At 44.1% G+C, this 11241-nt stretch overlaps 1 protein-coding gene across 1 annotated transcript; it reads right to left on the bottom strand.

Annotated features, from left to right (window-relative positions):
* Positions 1 to 729: 729 nt before the first annotated feature.
* Positions 730 to 1361, bottom strand: LOC119061441 (GTP-binding protein SAR1a-like; the record flags this gene model as incomplete). The annotated part of the gene is made up of 1 exon (XM_037161996.2): positions 730 to 1361. A coding segment is annotated over one exon (582 nt), but the record flags the coding sequence as incomplete, so codon positions are not given.
* Between the last annotated feature and the right edge of the window lie 9880 nt (positions 1362 to 11241).

Genomic DNA, 11241 nt, shown 5'->3' with positions numbered 1-11241 from the left:
AATAAAACTTTACCACAGTTCATTAAAAGCAGGCTGGCTGAAATGTGTGACTTTATAAGTCATAATAATGATAACTCACTCTGTAATTAACTCCTCCACAGTGAGCAATCTGCTCTACACTCTGTGATGAGGAATAACCCTCACTCGCCACAATCAAAACTGCTGCAACTGCAAAGCCAGGGCTCTGCCCTTCCCTGCTCTGTGCACAAGGCGCTGCCGCCTGCCACAGGGCAGTCAGACAGGCAGGGGGGCTTCTCCCCCCAGCCTGCTAACTCTACAGGACTGAGTGACTGAGCTCTGGCCTCCAGCATGTATCTGTGCATAATTTTATGAAGTATCTATATGCCATTCACTAGATTTTAAAAAAAGGAATAGAAAACTCTGGACCAAGTACATTACAAACTCAAATAGTTAGAAGGGAAACCAACTACATTAACAACGCTTTCTTTAGAAAATAGAATCACTTTTTTTTATTCAACCACAGTGGGGAGACATGTTTTTCTTTGCAGGTGTCCCATGATGGCACACAGCTTTACCCAGAAAATCCTGCCAGCTCCCAAGTCCTGGGGTGCTCGCTGCACCCGCACATGGGGCAGTGTTGCCTCCTGACAGTGTGGCAAGAGCAATGGGCGCTGAGAGAGCTGACGGACACTCTTGGCTTCTCAACGCCAGACACGCTTGTGGGGAGCTTTCCTTGTTCTGTTAGAAAAGTTCATGAGGAAGCTGGGAATAGGATCAGTCAAGAGAAGTAAAACTCTCTTATTTTCACTGTCCAAATATCAGTCAACATTCTGGGAGACCCAGCAGATGCCCTTGCTATAGCCTTGTCTCCTGAGCACACTGTACCTGAACACTTCCATGGGGCAGGGGTTCAGCGCCTTCAGGGTCACAGTCCCCCTTCCTGTGGTCTGTCCATAAAGTCCAAACGTCTTATGGAGTTTTTCTTCATTGATTGCGTTTGATCTGTCAATTTTGTTACCCAAGGTAAGGATTGGCACATTGGATACTGTTTCATCAGTTATTGACACATTAAGTTCAGCTTTGGATTCTGTGAGGTGAGGATGATCTGCATAATCCACCAGAAAGACAGTCCCATTAATTGCTGGGAGATAATTTTTCCAAACCCGACATGGTGGACATGCTTGCTCATGCCCACCAAGATCAAAAGTTGTAAAAGTCATTCCAGCAATCGTCAGCTCTTCTGATGTCAGATGTGATGTTGAAACACGTTGGCCCAATCTGTCCTCTTTGAACACATGTAGAAGAGTGGTTTTGCCTGCGTTGTGCAAACCCAAGAACACAAGTTTTCCAGATTTCTTGTAAAGTCCTAGGAACTGGAGCACACTGCTGACGCCATCGTAGATTTACTCAAGATGAAAGACGTTACTGACGCTTAGCACGGCCCAACGGGCTCCTCCCGCGGCGGCAGGGGCTTCGACCCTCCTCTGAGCACACAGCCCAGCTGCACTGGGGAATGCCCGCTGCAGAACCCTATTTCTTCCACCACGATTTCCCTAAAACAAAAGCAGTGTTACAGGAAATATAGTCAATAGTAATGTAATAACTATATATGGTGTCAGATGGGTACTAGACTTACCGGGGTGATCACTTTGCAATGTATATAAATATCTAATTGTTATATTGTACACCTGAAACTAATATAATACTGTATGTCAGAAGCAGTTAAAATGTTACTTTTTAAAAAAATAAAAATAGGTATTTAAAAAAGAAGAAAATGAAAACAAATTAAAAAAGAGAGATGCTCAAGATGAAGACAAGAGACAGGAAGGCTAACTCTCCAGACCGTCCCCCACCTAGGGCCCTCCCTGGGCCCTCAGCACCTGGGAAGCAGTACCTACAAACGCCTGTGCAGATTGTGGAAGAAGTCCCAGGAGTGGCCAGAGGGCTCGTTTCTTCTGGTCATCTCTACCACAGGCTCCGGTCTGCTGAATCCTCGTCCCCACTCTGCCCTGCGGACTCAGTTTTGGGATCCTGCCCTGCCCCCCCAATTTCCACAGCAGTCTCAGGATAAACTCCGTATGGATGCAGCAGACAGCCCTGCTCTCCTTGACCTTTTGTTTCGCACTGACCCTGACTGCCCCTTCTGATCCTCGTCTCTCTCTTCCTAGTCTCCCCTGGAGCCCTTCATCTCCGGAGCAAGGACTCCTTCCCTTTTCCCAGGCAGAGCAGTTCAGTCTCAGGAGCCTTGCTATCCAAGCCTCTGCTCTAAGGCCTACAATTTCAGACGCAGGAAAATTCTCAAGTTATTTTGCTTTCCAGAAAAGAAGGTAGCTCTTTTTCCCAGAGAAGGCTGGGCTGGCTTTTACAGTAGCAGTCACCCTTGCCACAAAACCTGCCACAGAACTCTTTCATCAGAAGACAATGCGCTGGGAGGAATTTCAGGGCTACGAGACAGAATGTCATGAAAACCTCAGTATACTTCACTTTTTAAACATTCCAAATACCAAACATAATATCAAATTAAACATTGTTTTACTTCCATTTCCTTAAAAAATTGATCATCCATATTATCTAAGGTTGCTTGCTACTAGCCTGCTGCCGTATCCCCCAGTCCCAGAGTTAAGCCAGAAAGAAAGGAATCTCATTGACAAAGCACCAGGCAGCCATGTGGCTCCTGAGGCCTGCCAGTTCCCAGGGAGGCTGATTCCTGGCGGCCTGCCTGGAGGAGTTGGCATTCCTGTGTTCCATGTTTATTCTTGCAATGTCACCCATTAGTTCTATACTCAGTCTCCTAAAGAGACTAACTGACATTTCTGGACTTTTTCACGTAAAAGGGAGCTAACATATCAGCTAAATGCTGCTGCATCGGTGGCTTTTTTTTTTTTTTTTTGGTTTGACTGTGAAACCTCAAACTTTCTCCAGGAAAAGCAGCTGAGGCTCAGTCTCAGCCAGACTTGCAAGAGACTAGCTTGGCAGTATGAAGAATAGAATAAACACAAAATTCTTAAGGAAGGAGATTTGAAAAGAGAGAACTATAGCAGGTAGCCCAGGTGTTAGGCAAACTAGAAGAGACACAAAATTTAAATCTCCTAACTCGACCCCAATGCAGCTGTGTGGCCTTGAGCAAATCATTCGACCTTCTGAGTCTCAACTCCCTAATCTGAAAGTGGAGATAACAATGTCTACCTTGCTGACACAAAGATTGGAGAGAGGTTAAGTCAAAGCACCCAGCACATGCCGACCACATGGTGGGGGTGGGACACTGGATTGCTGCACTGGTTATTAAATTTGAGACTTATATAATTTTTATTTTTTATTTATTTTTATTGTATTTTTCTGATATTTTTGTATTTGCTTCTTTTCATTGTTTTTCTTTGCTTCTATTTTAATGATTTTATTGTATTTTTATTACCATTTAATCCCCTTACATGCCCCCACCTCCACAATCACCACTCTGTTGTCCCTGTCCAGGAGCCCTTTTTCCTTCCTACTCAGTCCCTCTACCACCTGGTCTTCCCCCACTCACCCTCCTTAGCTGTCATCTGCTCTCCATCTGTGAGTCTGTCTCTGTTTTGCTTGTTAGATCAGTTAGTTCATTAGATTCCACACAGGAGTGAGATCATAAGGTATTTGAATCTTTCTGACTGGCTTATTTCACTTAGCATAATGTTCTCCAGGTCTATCCATACTGTTGCAAAGGGCAAATTATTTTTATGGCTGAGTAGTATTCCATTGTGTGAATGTTCCATAGTCCTCTTATCCACTCATCTACTGATGGGCACTTGGGCTGCAGTATTTATTGTTAAAATATTTACTGGGTACCTATCATGTGCCAGGCTCTGGACTAGCCATCACTACCCTAGTGGGTAGAGTGCAAAAAGGTCAGACCCATAGAATTTCTGGCCCATAGAATTTCAATTCTAAGGAGATAAAATAGGCTTTAAATACATAATGACATAATGAATTTTTTAATTGCAATTGTGACAAATGCTACTAAGGGTAAGTATGGGTATTGTGAAAACCCTAAACAAAGACTGGCTGGCTAGAGTTGTTTTCTAACGCAGTGGGCGAGGCTGCCAGGAGACGGCACTGTCGAAGTGGAGTGAAATGGGAGAGGTGGGAGTAGGGTGGGCACCAGGAGAGCCTCACACCCAAGACCTGGATGAAGCATCTCTGTGAGGGCCGGCGTGCAAGAGGGGGAGAGGGAAGAGGTGGGGGTGGAGGATGCAGAGCGGGCAGGTTGTGTTGAGAGTCCTGGACGGTATCCCTCAGGAGACTGGGGAATCACTAAGAAGCTTTCACAGGACAGTGGGTGATCCAGCTTCATAGCAAATGTGTCACTGTGGCTGTTTTGAGGACGACACCAGAGGGAGCCCAAGAAAAAGCCTGGAGCCGTAATCAAGAGGCTGCTGGTACAATTCTGGAAGAGGAATAGCAGAGATGTGTTGAAATGGTGCTGTGGCTCCAGCCTATCTGCTACTACAGGGATAGAGACCTAAGACGTTTGTTAAAAATACAGGTTCCCAGGCTCCCACTCTAGATATTCCATTTAGGCGGGTCCGGGAATCTGTACTTCAAAACAAGCTTCCCCGGTCATACTTCTCACTGGCAACTTTGTCCAGAGCTACCCTGCAGAATTTCCTGGGGAATAGGCCTGCGTTCCCCTTGTAAAATGAATGGTATTTCTAAAGACTGTACTTCTCCTGACCCCCAGCAGCAAAGGATCCAGGTGTTAACTTAGTTCACATAGTGTTTTTCCTACTTAGAACTTCAGCTGTAACATTTCCAACATTCAAATGATCTAAATTGGTGGGGGGTTTTTTAAGTGAGTTTCTTAAAATATGGGGTTTTTAATGTTAATAGATGTATAGCTGTCAGGGAGAGAAGAAGCAGGCGCTCCTTGACTGAGAAAACTGCCAGGAGCGGCTGGAGTGGAGAGCGGTGGAATGGCGCCTCCGCCTACTTCTGTGTTTTATAAAATACCAGCAAACAAAGCTCAGGGATGCCTCTCCCGCCCGTCAGCTGTTCAGCTGGAGACTTTGTTACTTGCCCCCAGCCTCTGCTGGCATCTCCAGAAATGCATTCTGTCCTTAGAGAATTCTTTTCAGTATTGGCCTAGTTGCATATTGTCCAGTTGTGTGGGAAGGAAGCCTTGTGTAGTCTATCCAGGCGTCTTCTCCCTCGGCTCGTCCACAGAGAGGCAGCATACATGGTGGATTAAAGAATGAGTCTGAGGATTTCACTCCCACTGCTCAGTTCCTGGCTTTGGCTTATTAAATGGAGAAGCTACTTAACCTTTTTGCTCTTCAGTTTTCTCATCTGAAAAAGGAAATGATAACAGTATATTAGTTTGCTAGGGCTTCGATAACAAAGTACCACAGATTGGAGGGCTTGGACCATAGGAATTTATTTTCTCTTAACTCTGGAAGCTAGAAGTCTGAGATCAAGGCGTTGGTAACGGTTGGTTTCTTCAGATGACTGTCTTCTCACTAGGTGTTCTCGTGGTCTTTCCTCTGTACATGTCCACATACAGAGGATTAGTCTCTACTCTAATGGTCTTATTTTACCTTTTTAAAGACCATATTTTCAAATATAACTACATTCAGAGGTATCAGGGAAGTGGAATTTCAACATACAAATTTAGGGGAACACAATCAGCCCTTAACAAATAATATCCATCCAGCAGAGCTATCACCAGTATTAAAAGACCTAATGCATGCACCTGCTGTGTAGTAAGTGTTCAATAAATGTTGTCTGTTATTGTCCACTCCTAATAGTGAACAACTGTCCCATGTCAGGTACTGTGGTTAAAGCATTGGCAGTGCAGTGAAGAACAAGATGGTAAAGTCTCTGTGCTAGGGAGGCTCACATTCTTAGAGGGTCAGATGAAACAGGTGAATGAGATCAAAGGCACCAAGGAATAGTGAAACATGGGAATGGAAAGAGCAGAGGTGGACATACTTTTTCTGTAAAGGGTCAGATAGTAAATATGTTCAGCTTTGTGGGCCACTGACACAGACCCTGGCTTGTGGGGTCCATGGCATTATGGATGAGACATGAGACAAATTCACATGGACTACTGAGTCCTGTGGAGGAAAAGGGATGGCACAGCCACCGTCTCTAGGGAAGAGCTCCTCGAAGTACCTAGACCACTCTCTCAAGAGGAGAGCACACTGACCCTTGCCTTGACAAGCTTTTATTGCTTTTCTGGGCACATTACATTGAGGATGGTCCTCATTTACTATGCACAGAACTATGCACAGAACTATGCAGAGGTTCTGTTTTAGGTGGTTACCTTTTACAGAAAACAAAGAAAAGAATGTTGCTAATTACTTCAAAGAGAAGGATGTTACAGGTCAAGGGGACAAGTGGTTGAACTGGTTACACACCATAGTTGGGAGGTATAGCACAGACTTCAGGAAGTTACAGTAAACACTTCCTGCCTCAATTCAGGATGAGGGAGTTTTAGCAAAAGGCAGGTCTCAAAGTAGCCTAGGTACAATGCAGGCCTGATTCTCCACGGGAGAACCTATCCATGGGCATGGGTCCTGTTCACTGGACCTCACTTTCCACTGGCCTTTCCAAGTGGGAGCAGGGGCCCATGCCACACAGAATGTTCTCCTATATTTCTCCCCTTGTTTTTCTTTTTCGATCTTTAGAGGGGAGGAGGAGAGAGGGAGAGAAATATCAATATGTGGTTGCCTCTCATGCATCCCCTACTGGGAACCGGTCTGCAACCTAGTCATGTGCCCTGACTGGGAATTAAACCACAGTTGTTTGGTTCGCAGGCTCACTCTCAATCTACTGAGCTACAGCAGCCAGGGCTCCCCCTTTGTTTTTAGTTAGGACCACTATAGATCTCACAAAGCTTGCTACTTTCTGGTTTCTCACACCACTCTGGGAAAATAATTCACAAACTCTTCAAAGTACACAGAGCATTATTATAATCAGTAAGCAACCAGCAGTTCCAAAGATCCACATTCTCAGACTAGGCCCATCAATCATTGTCAGGTAGTAATGATCAAATAATAGATAATGTTCAAAGAACAATGAGGGTTTACTTAGAGTCAGAGTCAGATAGGTAAAGAGACATAAAACTTTGAGAAAACAAACTCATTTAAGGCTTGGACCCTTATCATTTAAATTGAGGGTATCAGCAAAGTAGGTTTCATAGGATTTTATGTATTCTTTCTTAGGCCTGGTAGACCTGGGGAACCTGCCCTTTCCAGCACAGGGTGGCACCTGCCTCCAACATTGTTTCAGGCTTAGGTCAAGCAGGGTAAGTAACACAGCCAAGGGTTAGAAGACCTCTTGTAGACAGAATGAGGACTCAGGCTATATCAAAGCTGAGGGGTGAGGGTCCATCACCCCCTTTTTCTGTAGCCCCCCAAGTCCTTCCCTGATGGCCTCTTCATGACTGTGCCTGTCTTAGGTTGTTTCTCTCTTGAGGAATCTTACTTGTCATTGGCTAACTGATCCTGCACTGATCACCTTGCCTGGGGGCCAGGCAAGGTGAAGTGAAGTGGGCAGAGATGGTGCTCCTGCCAGGGAGATAAGCTTCATCTCCTCAGTGGCTTAGGGTCCCAAGGTCACTCACTCAGACTTACTTAGTCATGGCAGGGTTACAGCTTCTGAAACCAGGCAGAGAGGTTCCCAACATTTAATCTCCCCCTTTTTTGTGTGTGAATGCAATTGTAGTTGTTAAGCCTGTGAAACCTACTATTTGCTGTTCCTGAATGTAATATCAAGAAAACAACCCCCATATGCATTATAAAACACAAATAAGAATTCAGACTAGGGGGCATCCAAGGGCTGCCATGACCAAAACTCATAAATTCAGTCCATTGAACCAGTTTTTAGGGTTCAGCCATTGTAGATTATAGTGGAGGATCTGGAACACTTTGTTTGATAAGGACTTTGCTCAAGCATTAAGAGATTTGATGTCCCCCCATGGGGTAGGGACACACCTAAAGGGAATATTATGGGACACTGAGGGGTTGTTGCCCTCTGTAGGTGGCACCAGAGCCTCGACCCCTGTCATTGGGTCAGGCCCCATCCTCCTCCGCTGGCAGACCCAGGCCTCTGAGTGACGGTACAAGTGTCCATTTTCCTTCTGGTTTTTCAGGGTCAGCTGGCCCGTCTGGTCTGTCAGTCGATTGGTTCTCAGCTCCAGGTAGTGAAGCTTGGTGTCTATTTCACTCATGACAAGGTTTTACTCTTTTGGCTGGAAGCCAGGCAGGACCTGTAGGGATGGAAACACATGCATACCCTCCTCCCCAAGTTAACAGATCTACAGGGCCCTGCCAAAATCCATCTCCCAGCAAATCTCTCTATATAAACTGAGGATAAGATGACTTTGGCTCCTTCTTCTGGAAATGTTTCTCAATTGGAGTACAAAGTGATTCATCACAATTTAGAAAATTGTATGTAAACATGAATAACATAATCAAATTCTTGGGGGAAGGATTCATGATTCCCCCTTTTTTTGTTTTTTTAAGAAGATTTTTAAAAGTATGATAAGCCCATTCTACAATCGCCTGACCTATTGGATTGTAAGGTACTACTGCTTTATGTTGGGTATTCCAATGCTGAAGAAAAACCTGAGAAAAATGGGCAAGGTATCCAGGGCCATTATTAGTTTTAATTTGCTGAGGCCATCCTAAATGATTAAAGGCCTCAAGCAAATGGGTTTGTATATTTTTTGCAGATTCTCCTGTTAAAGCAGATGCATGTAGGCACCAGAGTAATTATCAACAGAAATATGAATGTATTTGAATATTCCAAAGGGAGCATGAGTGATAATCCATTTGCCAATTATTTGAGAACTTAGTCCTTGAGGATTAACTCCTGTAGACAGGGGTGCCTCTCTAGAAGCTTAGCAATCAGGACATTCTTTAATAATTTGCTTAGCTTGGAAAGACAGGCCCCCTGCTCTTTCTGCAAGCTGCAATGAGTTTAAGCAGTGAGTTAATTGCCATTTTGTTCTCAAGACATTGTAGTTCCTAGGTTCAGAGTTTGCAAGGAAAGTGGGAAAGATCAGAGTGGGGGTGCTCTGAAAAAAATATGTTTTAGACAAAAGTGGTTAGGCACCAAGGGCCTTTTGTGACTCAATTGACTAACTGTTCCTCTGAGAGAATAGGCAGTTCTTCCCCAAGGAAACGATCAGTGTTTACAGGCTCTGAGTTAGAAAATGGTGCTTAGTCTTTTGTGGAGAAGGGCTAGTTCCCCCCAGGAGACAGTACACCTATATTTCATTTTTACAATAAAAGGTCATGGCTCCAGCATAAACAAGGAGGATTTTTAATTTAACACGTCACACACACCCACCCCACTTCTAGCATACTTTAGAATGACAAATTTATGAACACATTCATAACTTTCAGAAATAGTTTTTTCTTCACTGGCAAATACATTTACTTTTTTTGGTTAATTCTTATTGATTATTACATTCCTTGAGTGTGCTCAAAAGTGAGCTGTCTCATTATCTAGTGCCCTTGACAGCTTTAGGGAGGCTGGAGAAGAGGGAGGGAGGATGCTAATCTTGGCACACCTTATTTCCAGGACTGAAGTAGGCCCTGGCCCTTCAGAAGGAGGATTCAGAGTGGTTGGAAGACACATTTTCTCATTGTTTTTCTTCCTGTGCTTTTTACTGTCTGAGGGAAGTGACATCCTTTCCCCTTCTTTAAACAGTCAATTTAAATTTTTTCTGAGTAGAATCCTTATAATGTAACAATATTAGAAATCTTGTTCTATTTACCAGAGGTTTAGCAAAATATTATGAGACTGAGCCATTCCTTTCAAAACAAAATCAAAAACAAAGTTCAAGCAAACCAGTATTTTTAAATTAAATCTTCTAAAAGAGGGAGTAAGACACTAACCTTAGAATCTTATCCCATACCACCACCTGGTGTCGTATCAACTTCTGCCCAACTTTTTTCTAAATAACTAACTCTAAAGATCCCTCATCAAGGAGACATTTAGCTGCCTTAAAAAGCTGCTGAATTAGCTTAAAACATTATGCTTGTTCTTTAGAGAGCCCATTTCCCATGGTTGAGGATTCAAGAAACCTGAAAAAAAAATTTAACAAATAAAAGAACTTTTTCTGAAATTCCTCCCACTGCAAGCATGGCAATTACAAAACCAGTCTCAATTTTGCTTTTTCCCCACCTGCACCTTTAAATCCATGTGCAAGTGGATGGAGGGAAAATGCAAAATCAAAGGGACCACAAGAGGCGGCTTAAAAGAAAGAATTTGCTGAGATGCTTGTAAATTGTCCTGTAATCAGTTGATGTTTTTAAAGCTGATCAAAGGGAAAATCTTTGCTCTTTCTCCCAAGCGTAGACCTAGTTGTGGTTGTGCTGTGGGATGGGCTTGGGAATGTTTTCACAGTGTGACTTGTGGCTCTGAACTGCTCGACCCATGCCTGCAAGGTTGCAGCAAATACTTGGGAGAGAGAGCAAGGCTCCTACTTACTAAAGAAGGTACAGTTGCAAAGCAGTTGCAAAAGAGGGTGACCTAGAAAGAAAACCCTTTTCCTCTAAAATCCAATACACCCTATGACCTAACCAAAAAGCAGTGTCGTCAGCCCTTACCTGGGCTGATGTATGCACTCCAACCAAGTTGGAGTGTTTTCTACAATGACAGCTTGTAGGTCCCTGTTCCAGGGCTCTAGCTGATGTGGACTCTGGCTTCTGGGGTCCGCGGCATTATGGATGAGACGTGAGACAAATTCACATGGATTACTGTGTCCTGTGGAGGAAAAGGGATGGCACAGCCACTGTCTCTAGGGAAGAGCTCCTCGAAGCACCTAGACCACTCTCTCAAGAGGAGAGCACACTGACCCTTGCCTTGACAAGCTTTTATTGCTTTTCTGGGCACATTACATTGAGGATGGTCCTCATTTACTATGCACAGAACTATGCACAGAACTATGCAGAGGTTCTGTTTTAGGTGGTTACCTTTTACAGAAAACAAAGAAAAGAATGTTGCTAATTACTTCAAAGAGAAGGATGTTACAGGTCAAGGGGACAAGTGGTTGAACTGGTTACACACCATAGTTGGGAGGTATAGTACAGACTTCAGGAAGTTACAGTAAACACTTCCTGCCTCATTTCAGGATGAGGGAGTTTTAGCAAAAAGCAAGTCTCAAAGTGGCCTAGGTACAATGCAGGCCTGATTCCCCATGGGAGAACCTATCCATGGGCATGGGTCCTGGTCACTTTCCACTGGCCTTTCCAAGTGGGAGCTGGGCCCATGCCATGCAGAATGGTTTCCTATGGG

Source organism: Artibeus jamaicensis, unplaced genomic scaffold, assembly GCF_021234435.1.
Source record: "Artibeus jamaicensis isolate MK-2021 breed Jamaican fruit bat unplaced genomic scaffold, CSHL_Jam_final scaffold_3222, whole genome shotgun sequence".
Classification (NCBI taxonomy): Eukaryota; Metazoa; Chordata; class Mammalia; order Chiroptera; family Phyllostomidae; genus Artibeus; species Artibeus jamaicensis.
The sequence above is the reverse complement of the archived record's forward strand: the minus strand, read 5'-3'. Positions and strand labels throughout refer to the sequence as shown.